This window comes from Myotis brandtii, unplaced genomic scaffold, assembly GCF_000412655.1.
Source record: "Myotis brandtii unplaced genomic scaffold, ASM41265v1 scaffold311, whole genome shotgun sequence".
Taxonomy (NCBI): Eukaryota; Metazoa; Chordata; class Mammalia; order Chiroptera; family Vespertilionidae; genus Myotis; species Myotis brandtii.
Genome location: NW_005361913.1, coordinates 276,650 through 291,056, shown reverse-complemented (window position 1 = coordinate 291,056; position 14,407 = coordinate 276,650). Strand labels below are relative to the sequence as shown.

The 14,407-nt window shown below is 33.9% G+C and overlaps 1 protein-coding gene across 2 annotated transcripts in view; it reads left to right on the top strand.

The window, feature by feature from the left end:
- The window catches only part of ARHGAP29 (Rho GTPase activating protein 29), a 61,232-nt gene that overhangs the window by 14,435 nt on the left and 32,390 nt on the right, over positions 1-14,407 (top strand). For both annotated transcript variants that reach the window (XM_014542678.1, XM_014542677.1), the window contains exons 2-4: positions 1,874-2,008; positions 11,893-11,989; positions 12,353-12,425. In XM_014542678.1, the coding sequence (XP_014398164.1) occupies positions 1,874-2,008; positions 11,893-11,989; positions 12,353-12,425 (305 nt within the window). The remainder of the gene's footprint in view (positions 1-1,873; positions 2,009-11,892; positions 11,990-12,352; positions 12,426-14,407) is intronic.

Sequence of the window (14,407 nt, the reverse complement as noted above, 5' to 3'; positions counted from 1 at the left end):
GCCTGGTACTGGCACAAGAACGGACATATAGATCAATGGAACAGAACAGAGAACCCATTAACTGACCCAATCCATTATGCTAAGTTAATATTTGACAAAGGAGGCAAGAGCATACAATGGAGTCAAAACAGTCTCTTCAATAAGTGTTGTTGGAAAAATTGTAGAGATACATGCACAAAGATGAAACGAGACCATCCACTTACCTCATGAATAACAATAAACTCAAAATCGACAAAAGACTTAGATGTAAGACATGAAACCATAAAAATACTACAAGAAACCATAGGCAGCAAAATCTCAGACATCTCTTGTAGAAATATATTTGCAGATACATCTCCTAAGGCAAAGGAAGGTAAGGAAAAAATAAACAAATGGGACTACATCAAAATATAAAGCTCTGCACCACAAAAGAATCCATCAACAAAATGAAAAGTGAGCCCATTGTATGTGAGAACATAACTGGCAACGATACATCTGATAAAGGGTTAATATCCAAAATATATAAGGAACTCATACAACTTAACAAAAGGAAGACACAATCCATTGGAAAAATGAGCAGCCCTAGCTGGTTTTGCTTAGTGGATATTGTGTTGACCTGCAGAGTCAAGGGTCCCAGTTTCAAATCTGGTCCAGGGCACATGTTCAGGTTTCAAGCTTGATACCCAGAAGGAGTCATGCAAGAGGCAGCTGATCAATGATTCTCTCTCATCATTGATGTTTCTATCTATTTTTCCCTCTCCCTTCCTCTCTGAAATCAATATATATATATATACATATTTAAAAATTAAATAGAAAAATGAGCAAAAATAGACACTTCTCCAAAGCACCATACAAATGGCCAAGAGACATATAGAAAAATTCTCAGAGTCACTGATTATCAGAAAGCTTCATATTTAAAGTGGGTTTTGTTTTTGATTCACCCTCATAATCTGTCTTTTAATTGGTGCATTTATGCCACTGACTTTCAGAGTGCTTACTGATAGAGTTACTACCTTATCAGGCAGCTTCTGGGCCTTCTGGGACGGGCGTGCCTTGACACCCCGGGACCCCCCGATGGGGTCCTGGGCGGCCGGCCTGCCCTGGATGGTGGCGCGCTGGCAGTTTGCGCTGTCCCGCCCTGCCTGCAGTATGCAAATTAGCCGCCATCTTTGTTGGCAGTTAATTTGCATATCGTGCTGATTAGCCAATGGGAGGTGTAGCGAAGGTATGGTCAATTACCATGTTTGTCTATTATTAGATAGGACTAGAGCTCTGTAAGGTTGCAGAAAGGAAAATTACCTCAGAGTATTGTATTTAAGGTGGTTGTCTTTTTGAAACTTTTGAGGATTATTTCAGGGGTTTTAAGTGTTACAGGGTGATTTTACTTTTTGGTTTGCCTGGAATGGTGACCTAGGAATATGCCTATAAGTGCTGTCATGACTATGATTAGCACCCTCGTTTTCACTGGCTAGAATATTCTGGTTTGAATGATAGATTATATGTTCTTAAATATTGGTTAATATCTCACAAACTCTCATACCATATATATTAAAAATTATATTAGAATAAAAACACAAAGACAGGAAAAATGGTACCGTATAAAGTTTCCTTAAGGGAAATCTGGAGAGCATATTTTAGGCAGAGAAAAGTGAAAATTGACCATAACTGTGAGAGCCTTGAAATCCTTAATGAAAAAAAATGATTAAAATTTTTTGAAGGCTATATGTATAAATTATATATAATTGCAATGATGAGAAAAGAAGGAAAGTATTTGTAGGCAAAAATTTTGGAACCAATGCTTCTACTTGAAATATGCTTCAGAATGATTTTTCATACTTTAGATTCCTGAAACTTGGTTTTGGAATAAAATTTAATTTTTTTCTTTTTTTTAAAGACTGTTTTAAAGAAGTCATTCATATACGTCTGGATGAACTTCTCCGTGTTTTAAAGTCTGTAATGAATAAACATCAGAACCTCAATTCTGTTGATCTTCAGAATGCTGCAGAAATGCTTACTGCAAAAGTAAAAGGTAAGAAAGATTATTAAAAGTGGGATGGTGAGGGCAAAAAAAATCCAAGGGACACATTTTCATTCATAATCACTACAGAGCCATCTCCTCTCGTGACAATTGTATGATGTGTATTAATAGGGATTATGTTTGTACTTCTATATTTAATATTCCCACTGTCATACCTAAAACTCTTTCTCTTAAAACAAAAACTTTTTTGGCAGAAAACACTTTAAAAATACTAACATAAACTACACAAATGATGTTTAAAATGTTGGAGTTTTTAAAGTGTCCATATTCTTTTGAAGTAGGCTATTAGTATACCAAACATCCTTGTGTGAGGACAATTGGTGTTAGAAAAGTTATAGTGACTAAACTTAAACTAGGGAACCAAATGGAGAAAAAGAAGACTTAATTTGGACATTATGTAAAGTGTAAGGTGTGTGTGTGTGTGTGCGCGCGCGTGTGTGTGTGTGTGTGTGTGTGTGTGTGAAAAGCATGTGCTAAAAGAATCAAGAATTGGGACATTATCCTCTGATTAAATGACTTGCTGCCCCATAGTAGTAGAATTTGTTAATCTGGGCTGAAGTACATAAGAAGGATTGAGGGTGAAGGGAGTATTGGAGAAGAAATGAGACTGGAGGCACAGAGTTAATCTAGGAGATTGTTAGAAATAATGAGCTAGATGAGGATTAACAGGATCTACGGCAAAAGCTGGAATGTGGCAAAGTACAATTATAGATGTTACAGAAGAGGGGATGGGTGTTGATTTGATGAAATATGCCACAGGTTGAATATGAGGGGTTAAGTTGGAATTTGGAGTTGAAGATATGGACTTGAGAGTTGTTGATATTTAAGTGGTGATGGAAGAGGATTATACCAGCTCAGTGTGTGTAGAATAAATATTGGACTGAGTATGAGATCCCAGAGACAGAAGATAGAGGAACTAGAGGAACACCTAAAAAGTAAGGAGATGATCTGGAGAAAGGTGTCATGAAATTTAAAAGTGCAAGGTCCTAAGAAGTGATCTTCAGTGTTAAGTGTCACTGATAGGTAATGTGAATCCAAGTAAAGTAACTATAAAAAGCGACTCCCTGTGGATTGAATAAGGAAAGGAAAGCCTAGGCTTTATTGTGGAGCAGAATTACCTGTCCTGCCTCTCAAAGGCCAAGTAGGCATTAACTGGGCGAGAGGGTGGTGTTGGAGACTGATAGAAGGCTCTTGTACAAGAACTCTGGATGTTGAAGAATATGATATATACTTGGTGAACACCGTAATATCTAGAGAGGGCAAATGGCAAGTGTCAAGGGATGAGGCAGGAAGAGCAAAAAAAATCTTTTCAATAAAACAGTCTATACCAGCCGTGGGCAAACTACGGCCCGCGGCCGGATCCGGCCCGTTTGAAATGAATAAAACTAAAAAAAAAAAAAAAGACCGTACCCTTTTATGTAATGATGTTTACTTTGAATTTATATTAGTTCACACAAACACTCCATCCATGCTTTTGTTCCGGCCCTCCGGTCCAGTTTAAGAACCCATTGTGGCCCTTGAGTCAAAAAGTTTGCCCACCCCTGGTCTATACCGTACTTAAGAACTGCTTCCTCTACTTTTGACATAGACCTGTCCTGTTTGTGTGGTTCTCTTTTTTCTGTATTTCAAGTACTGGGGGGGAAAAGTAAATAGATAACTTCTGTTGTGGCTTTTAAAAATTTGCTTAATAACCACATTTGTTTTTAAATAGACTGTTTATAAGTGCTACTTAACTTAACTTAGATAGGGAAATTTGTGTCTATAGATAGTATAATTTCCATGCTTGGAAATAGCAACCACAGTTCATTCAATTGTTGTCAGTAGCTATTGTGTGCAGTCAGGATGTCCTGGGGAAGGAGTGTGCTTGTGCATGGTTGGTGTCCACATTCCAGAAACAGACTTGAAGAAAGTGGCCTCTCAGCTGCCTTTTTTTTTTTTTTTTTTTTTTTTTTTTTTTTTTGGTGGTAAAGTAGTCTTTTGAATATTATTTCCCATTATGACTGTCTTTACCCTTGGGATTATTGTTAGGATTTTACTTTTGTGTTTGATGAAATTTAAAAGATTACTTTGTTGGGAAACTTATTCTAGTTCAATAGGATTCCATGAAACTAGAGACTAGAAAACTTTAAAAATTATGTTGTATTTGGTATTTGTTGTTTTTTTTTTTAAAAAACCCCCCCCCCCCCCCCACACACACACACACTCTTATTCTTGAGGTCAAATCAGAGCCTATTTAATTCTTTCTTTTGATGATGGTTTAGTTTTCCAATTCTGGACAGTCATGGGGGTGGTAGAAACCATTTTTGAATGTCTGTTTTGTGTCAGTCTAAGTGTTTTTCATAAGCTTTCTACTTTAATATTTTAAAAAATATATAAGGCACATTTTTATTTCTATTTTAAAAAGAAGAAGATAAAGGAAAACTGTTGTATCAGAAAGTGTCAGAATGTGGAAAATATCTTGCCATGACCCCCTGATTACATTTAGAAAACAACTATGACCTACCTTGCGTTGGAGATGTTAACTGTCCAATGCATTTTGCAAATATAACAAACTGTTAAAAAAATCACATATAAATACTGAACCACTTTAGAATAAGAGAGGTATAATCTTGTCTGTGTTACTGCAGGTTTGAATGCATGAAATCCCTCCACTTCTAAGTATAATAAGTGAAAAATTAAATCTGACTCCTCTTATTTTGTATATTAAATGTGAAATTTACCTCTTATTAACTTTAAAAGAAAAATCCTTAGCTTTTCCCCATTCATTCTAGTAGTGATTTGTATTTCCTGTGTCTCCTCCTGTTTCCAAGCAGGAAGTTCAGTCTGATGAAATATTTGGAATATGATAAGAGAGATAGATACAGCTTATTTTTGAAGTAGATAAAGACATCTTCAGCATGCAGTAATTGATTATGTACTTATGTATTTGTATTTTCATTAGTATTTACAATTATTTTGGTCTCATTTGAAATGTAAATTAAATCTCATTTGTAATAGAAATTTTTCATGATCTGTGCTTGGCCTATATTTAAAATTTGGCAAATGAAAAAGAAAAATAAGCTTTACTAACATATCTAAAATTAGAGAAGCATCATGTTTTCTTTCTGTTTTGAAAAATTAATTTTTAATAGGCAATTTATTTATATCAAGAGTGGGGAACTTTTTCCTGCCAAGGGCCATTTGGATATTTATAACATCATTCCCGGGCCATACAAAATTATCATCTTAAAAATTAATCTGCTATATTTTGTCAAACATTTAATTCAGCCCTAATACAGGGCCACATCAAATGATTTTTCAGGCCTTATGCGGCCCTCAGGCCGGATGTTTCTCACCCTGATTTACACAGTTGATAATGGAAATAGTGTAAAAGAGTATTTAATGGTGAAGTTTTCTACTTCAGATACTTACTTAGCCACCCATTCTTTTCCCTAGATAAGCAACAGTTGTTATTGTTTTTTTGTGTATCTTATTATGCATATATAAGCAAATACAATAGGTTTTCTTTTTTATCTTCCTTTTTGCACAAATCATAGCATTCTACTCCTTGCTTATTATTCTGTTATCTATACATAAAGGAAGGGTCTCTTTACTCTTTTGTTGTTTGTTTTATTGTTTTCAAAGCTACATGATAATCCGTTATATTGATGTACTGTAATTTATTTCACCAATGTATTACTAATAGATGTTTGGATTGTTTTCATTTTTTTTCTGTTACATACAATGCTTCAGTGTTAATTCTTAGATAGGTAATTACTGGATCAGAGAATGTGTGTGCATTTATATTTTGGACATTGTCAAAGTGCCCTCCATAGAGGTTTCCCCTTCTGATAGCAGTGCTGACAAGGCTGATTTTCTGTACCTTTGCCAACAGAGTTGGTTATAAAGCTTTCTTACCCAATCTTTGTATATCTAGTTACAGTAAAAATTGGTATATCGGTGTAGATTTGATTTGCATTTTGAATTCAGGTATCTTTTTATATGTTTCAGAACCATTTGTACATCCTTTTATGTCAATTGACCCTTTACCCATTTTTTTCCTGATTGATGGTCTTTTTTTAAATATTGATTTGTACAAAGTCTGTGTAAGTGGAATTAGTCTTAATCTTTGATATAACTTGAAGATTTTCTTTAGTTTGTTTTTTATCTTTTCATTTGCGTGGGTTTTTTTTAATTTTTACACTTAAATTTATCAATCTCTTGTATGATTTTTTGGCTTTAGGAATTAGGAAGGACTTCTCTGCTCTCAAATTATAATAGCATTCTCCACTGTTTCTTCTTCTAAAGTTTTTATGGTGTCATTTATTAAATAAGTCTTTGATATGTTCTAGAGCAGTGGTTCTCAACCTGTGGGCCCCGATCCCTTTGGGGGTCGAACGACCCTTTCACAGGGTCGCCTAAGACCATCGGAAAACACATATATAATTACATATTGTTTTTGTGATTAATCACTATCCTTTAATTATGATCTATTTATAACAATGAAAATACATCCTGCATATCAGATATTTACATTACGATTCATAATAGTAGCAAAATTACAGTTATGAAGTAGCAACAAAAATAATTTTATGGTTGGGGGACACCACAACATGAGGAACTGTATTAAAGGGTCGTGGCATTAGGAAGGTTGAGAACCACTGTTCTAGAGTATCTCCATGTCTAGCTAATTTACCAAATAACATATCTTTCCTACTGATTTTTTATGTCATCTTTATCATAAATACACTAAACTGTCACACATATTTATATCTATTTCTGGTCCTTTTTGTGTCCCATTGATTTGTTTAGTCATGTGCCAATACTGCACTGTCTCTGTTGTAGCTTTATAGTATGTTTTATTATCTGTTAAGGGTTGCTCCTCTTTCCATTATTCTTTTTGTTGAGGATTTATTTTTCTATGAAGATATTTTAATTGGCTTGTCTAGTTCCAAAAAATTTCTTGGTATTTTGAGAGTGATTTAAATTAAATTAAAGAGAATTTATGTACTTAGCATTTCTGCCTGAGAATATAGTATGCATTTCATTTCAATTTTTTTTTGTTTTAGAAACAACTTAAAAATTTTCATTTTGTAAATTTTGTAGTTCTTTTTGCCTCAGCATTTCCCCCCCTCTGTAAATGGTGAAATTTTTCTTCCATTATATCTTTTAATTCAGTAGTTTTCAAACTTCAGACCTGTTTTATGACATCAAGTTAGTGGACTGTGACCATCATTTTTTTAAAGTATGAAAGAGAATAGAACAGGAAAATCAGAATGCAACACTCATTGAATAAGACTTAAGGCTGTTTCAAAAACTTTACATAACAGGTAACTATTATGTGAATATGATATACTCGCATGATGTAAAATGTTTTCCTTACTGAGGTGTTGGTAAAAAAAAAGTTTGAAAGTTGCTATTCTAATAGGTCTAAGTATGAAAGCTATTTATGTGATTTCTTAGATATACTCATTGTGTCTTAGTGCTTATTGTTGAGACTTAGTAGGGTACCCAATGGAGAAAAGTATTTGAACTTGGATGAAAATGCTAATGAGATTTTGAAAAAGGACTAATAGTGGGGTGAGAGTAGAGACAGAGACACCAATGATCAGGCTGTTACATAATCCAGACGGGGTACAGTGTGACCTTTTTAACTAAATCGGTAATAATGGAAATGGAAAGGAGAAGAAATTTATTTTAGAGGCATTTTGAAAGCTAAGCTAATGAAGTAAGGAATGTATGGAAAAGATTAGGTTTGAGGGACAGAATAGAAAGGAAGATAAAGTGTTTAGTTCATGTTGAGATTGTAATGCTGGTGGGTAAAAACTGGGAAGTAGGGGAAGGAATATATAAAACAGACTATTAGAAAGGCGAGTCTGGAGCTCAGAGGTTAAAACTAGACAGGTAGTTTAAGAATTCACTCCCTTAAAGGTATGAGAGTGAACGAGGTTCTGTGGGGATAATGTATTAGTATAGAGAAGAAAGCCAGGGTGAGAAATGCAGGCTGAATGGGAACGACTGTATGAAGTACAAATTGTCTATAGATAGATATAGAACATGAGGATACTTATGTTTGCTAATTACCAAGCACTGTACTCTGTCTAGGTGCTTTACACTTTTTCTGTTGTTCCTTTCAATAATATGCCATTGTACATACCAAGAATTGAAGTTGGGTAATGTAGGTGACATAGGAAGTAGTAGAGGTCAAATTTGAACTCAGGTCTGAAACTCTGAAGCCTTCTAATTACTATACCACATTGCTTTAAGAGAGCAGCATACTTCAAGATGGAAGGAAGTGTTTAAAATTTGTAGTAGTAATAGCTTACATTATTGAGGATGTTCTTACTGTATGCCAGAAATGGTTGAAGTCAATACTATTGTTATATCAGCTCCTGTTTTGCAGCTAATGAAGCTGAAACATAGAGAAGTTTGTCCAAGGTTGTATACGTATTAAGTGGCAGAGTTGTTGAGCATTGCAGAATGGGATAAAATTTTAGAATAAAAAAAGGCCTCTAAGTTTGACTACTACTAGGAGGTTATTGTTAACAGTGTTACTCAGTGGTATTGAGTGAAAATATTAACTAACATTTATTGAGCATTTTCTGTGTAACAGGCTCTGTTCTAAGTTCATTCGATCTTCACAACAGTTCTCGAAATACATATTATTTGTTTTATAAATGAGGAAACTGAGGCACAGCAGTTAAGTTACTTAACCAAGTAAGAGACAGAGTTAGGATTTAACCTAGGCGGACTGGCTTCAGAGCCCATTCTGTACCCAGACAGCAAACTACCACCAGTGGGCTAAATCTGGCCTGCTGCCTGTTTTATTGAGTAGTTTTATTGGAACACAGCCACTCTTACTTGTTTTGTGTATCATTGTATCTTGTTTGTTTAAGTTTGACTCCTTTAGGCAGAGTTTATAGTTACAACAAACTGTATGGTCTGAAAAGTCTAAACTATTTATTATCTAGCTCTCTACAGAAAAAGTTTTCTTACCCTTGATAATCATTAAACTGGATGAAAAGCCAAATCCTGATGGAATGCAGTCATGACCTATTTATAGAGGTTTGGTAGTAAAGAAATGTTATGTTAGATTGGGTTGTAGCTTTAAGAAGAAATATGATAAAATGATTTTTTTTTCACATAGGAAAGATTTGTGTATGTCAGTAGCATTTGCAAAAACATGTCAAGTGAAGCCACAAGAGAGGAGAGGAGAGTGATGGTGATAAAGGGTTTTGGAGAATGCAGGAGAGAGTGGAAAGTTTATTATTGGAAAAGAGCCAAAGACTTTTCTTTGGAACACTGAAGAGGAGCAAAAAAGAGAAAGGATATTAGAAATATAGGGCTGTTTTGAAGTGGAGGCAAGGACAGTAATAGGAATTTTCATTAGATGGCTGTGACCTCATTTGGGTGGGGATGAAGATGAGGGAAGAAAATGTTTCAAATAATTGCCTTTTCACTACTAAAAATTGTTTTTTTAATCCCCTAATCAGAGTAGTGCTTTGAAAAAGTATACTTATAGGAAAGAAAAATTATAGAATTTTGGATAGTATTATAAAGTATTTCTTTTCTTTAAAGTCTAACAGGTTAAAGTTTGGAAATATGAGTAGGCTTTACATTTTTGCTCCTAATACATGATAAATTACCATTGAAAGTCTATTTTTCCAGTGAGATTTTAGAAACAACTTTATTGAGGTATAATTGGCATACAGTAAAGTGCACATATTTAAAGGGTAGAGTTAGATCAGTTTGACATGCATATTCTTTTGAAACCATCACAGTCCAGATAATGCATGTTCCTTTGTAATCCCTCCCCTCTGTGTTCCCTGAGCTTCCTTTTCACCAATTTGATAAGTTGTGTTTTATTTTCATTCTGTGCAAAATACTTTCTAATCTCTTCTTTTCTTTGATTCATGAGTTATTTAGAAGTGTGTTATTTAGTTTTCTAATATTTGGGGATTTCCCCAGAAATCTTTCTGTTATCTTTAATTTAATCCTATCTAGTCACAACATATTTTGCCTGATTTGAATCCTTTAAAACCCATTGAGATGTGTTTTATGGCCAATATTATGATAAATATTCACCATGGACTTGAAAGGAATGTATTTTATTGTTATTGGTTGGAGTGTTCTATAATTATCCCATCTGGTCAAGGTGGCTGATAGTATTGTTGAAGTCTTCCATATTCGTACTGATTTTCCATCTATGTTTTCTGTCAGTTATTGAGAGCGTTATTGAAATCTCTGGCATTACTGTGAATTTGTCTATTTCTTATTATAGTTCTATTAGTTTTTGCTTCAGGCATTTTAAAGTTTATATTAGGTGCATGAATGTATAGGATTATGTCCTTTTGATAAATTGACTTCATCATTATAAAATGACCTTCTTTATCCCTGGTAAGTTTCCTTTGCTCAGAAATCTACTTTGTGTGATATTAGGCAGTAAGCTGGGCAATTGTAGAGCTCACCACATTTGTTTCTTGTCGTTTAGAACTTTGTTGCCTGATAGCAAGTGTCTTAAAAACTGTTATCTCATATATTTTGTTACGGGTTTCTTTTAGTTCTTTCAGGCAGAAGTATAAGCCTATTTTTCCATGTTAGCCAAAGCAGAAGTCAAAAAATATTTTTAAAATCAATTATGGTGGTTCTTAGATTTTTCTTTTTGTTTGTATTGGGATACTTAGAAGACTCTGATGAATGATAGGGACTTTTTGACAAAGGCTTATACATGTAAAATCTTGGTTGTAATTTCATGAGGTTTGCAGGCTTAGGGTTTATTTCATTCCTGCTTAGAGATCCTTGCTTTCCAGCAAGTATTTTCAACCCTAATTATATGTTAGAATCACCTGTCTGGGGAACTTTAATAACTATCTATGCTTCACCCTGACCTATGAAATCTGAACCTTTGGTGGTGGGACCCAGACTTTGGTTTTAAAACTCCCTAGGTAATTCTAATGTGCAGCCAAACTTAAGAACAACTCTGTTTTAAGGCAAAGGAGTGGCTTCCTCTCCACTTGGTTTCTCTACCTTCCCATTGGTGGCAAGTATCCTAGGGAAGGTAGGATACAGGGAGCCAGTTGCTTCTTAAACTCAACCTGACTAGAGTGGGTTACTTTTTAAAAATTGCTAATTCCACTTTCAGATTTTGTTCTGATAAATTGTATCTAGATTTTTATCAAAAGTGCACATAGAAATTATAATAAGAAACCTTTTTCAGTTGTTTCACATTTGCTTTAGCAAAATTCAAAATGTTAGAATATCCCTCTGATAAACTATTAGACAGCTATCTATTAACTAACATGTACCTCAGCGCCCAAAGGCCTGTATGAAATAAGGCTATAAATAGGTAGGAATTTAAATTTTCTAAAACTTTGGGTATTTTTATGTGCTATGCTTTGTATATAGGTTTTATGCTATGTCAAATGTATATAAGACTTCAGTTATTGGTAATTCATAGTGAAAAATGTATTTTATGTTGACTTAAGTAAGCCACAGTGTGTGTTTAGCTTTTTTAAAAAAATGCCATAAAGCAATAAGCAAGAGAAAATAGCACAGAGCATTCTTAATGAGAGAGTTCTGGTATGACATGGACTCTGGGACTCCAAGACTGATTGATTTCATATTGAGTCACTTCTTAGATGTGTCAAATTATATAATACATGGAGTAGTCAGTTTGGAATGCCAGTTACTTTTGTGGAAGCTGATTTCTTGGTATGATTTTTTTTTAAATGAAGAACTTAAACATCGTGTCCTTTTTGTGTATTAAGCTGTTCATTTTCTGAATTTTCTGATGATTCTATAAGTAATGGTAGATTTGTAAGGGTTTAAATGACTTTATATAAATCTGGTTTAAAATATTTTCTTTGTCATTGATTTTAACCAACTTTTACCTATAGCTGTGAACTTCACAGATGTTAATGAAGAAAACAAAAATGACCTCTTCAGAGAAGTGTTTTCTTCCATTGAAACCTTGGCCCTTACCTTTGGGAATATGTAAGTAGAGGACTCTTATTTAAAGAATTTTGGGCCTAGGTATCTCAGTGAGAGTTACGTCACATAATTCAGTAAATGCATGTTAAGTAAAGTGTTAACCAATATAAAATAGGATCTCATTGGAAAAGCTTTGTACTGGGTTGTTTTATTACTATATTTGAAGGTGTCTTAGAGCTATTTAGGGGCAGCATTCATTTGCAAGTGACTGTGTGGTTTATGTGAATAGAGTCTTAGGAATTTATTTCTAAGGATATTATTGAAAAAAAATTATTCTGGATGACATGTTGAATGTAAATCCTGTGACATAGCAATGTAATGACTTGTCTTTTTATTTCTTTTTTTTTTTTTAACCTCCCTCAATAGTCTGACAAACTTCCTTATGGGAGATGTAGGCAATGATTCATTATTTCGACTGCCTGTTTCTCGGGAAAGTAAGGTAGGGCAAATTTGTGTGAAAGCAAAGACACAACTTAATATTTCAATAATTTTCTAATCTTAATCTCAGCATACTCTTTTATAGTTTTTTATCTGAGCAAGAAAAACATCAATTTCTATTAAATATTATAATTCATGGTAGTTTCTGGAACAAAAATGTAATTGTACTTTTTAAGTAGAACTATCATTTAAAAAAACATAGCTGATCATTTTAGTGTCTTATGTAATGAATCTTCTATATCATATGGTCCAAAATTTTAGTAATTCTTAACCATTTTTCTCTCTTGACATTGTCTTAGATCTTAAAGACTGTTGGAAACCTAAAAAAATAATGCAAGAAGTAAAGAAGTGTTCATATTTTCACAAATCCTACAATTTGTTTGTTACCATGAAACACTTATTAACAGACATAAGTAGGTCTTAAGTCTCCCTAAGAGCATCCCTATAAGTATGTCAGAGGATTGGGTTCTGATTTCCAATTGGAAGAAAAATTGCTGTGAAATAATAGAACATAGAGGAATCTATGTAGAATAATTCTTTAAAGGTTTATAGTTGTAGTATTTTTATTTAAATACATGTTTTTCACCAAATGCAAGAAATTTAAACAAACTGCATTAGGAACATATGTTGATTATTTGCTGTTAAGGATGATCATATACAAAAAGGATTTCAACAAATATTTGGAAATGTGTCAAGTACTTATAGTATAATCAAAATAATATAAAAGTTCCAGGTCTTAAAATGATACACAAAATATAAATGACTGTATGAGGCATTTGTTATACGCTACAGTATTGAGAAAAAAAACTTTACTATTTCTGAAGTCATACATTGATTAGGGAGGATAGTGTATAAAGCATATCAGAATGGTGAAGAATTTTAAGATCTTTGAATATTTTGCTATCGTTCATGATCTTTTTTTCATTGTTATCTTTTCAAACATTCTGCTAGTTCAGATGATGTAATAAAAATTATATCTGTGTCACAAGGCTCTGAACATTGTAACTTTTTGGTGTGAATCCTATTTCCTGTTTTGTGGACTCTGTTATGTATACAGATCATACTAATTCTTAATAGGAAAATACTTTATGCTTTCTTTTTTCCTTTTGCTCATTGTTTTCCTTTTTGCAGTTTTTAATGTCTAGAGATTGAAATAAAATCTATGATGATATAATACTAAAAATTAAAAAATTACTTTGATGAAGAGTTTGGAAAATGTATTTAAAAATAATAGCTGCCATTTATTTAATAGTGCTTATTATGTTTGAAGCCTGTTTCATCTCAGTCTTTAAAATAGCCTTATGAAAGTAGTGTTCTTATCCCCATTTTACAGATGGGCAAACTAAAATTAAGTGAACTTAAATATGTAGCCCCGTGACATACAGCTAATAAGTGATAGAGATGGATTTCAGTCCCAGGTCTCTTTGGTCTCTTTTGCATTGAATCCTTGCATATTTTATATTGCCTAACTAAATAGATCAAGTTTGTTTGTGATCTCACAATTTTGGTAGATGTTTTCCTGCACTGTCCAATAAGGTAGCCTCTTGCCACATGTTTTATTTAATTTTAAATAAAATTAAAAATTCACTTCTCATTTACATTAGCCACTTTCAAATGCTCAAATAGTTACATGTAGCTAGTAGCTACCTTATTAGTGCAGATATGGAACATTTCCATTATTATAGAAAGTTCTGCACTGTGCTTTCTAATAGACATTTAGAGAAAATGCTTGTCTATAATAATAAAAGCGTAATATGCTAATTAGACCAGACAGCCGAACGACCTTCCAGTCGTCATTCAGGACTTCCTTCTGGATGAAGCCATGGCAGCGGGGGCCGAGGCAGAGGCAGTTAGGGGGTGATCAGACAGGCAGGTGAGCAGTTAGGGGCAATCAGACAGGTAGGTGAGTGGTTAGGGGCGATCAGGCAGGCAGGCAGAGTGGTTAGGGGCAATCAGGCAGGCAGGTGAGCAGTTAGGGGCAAT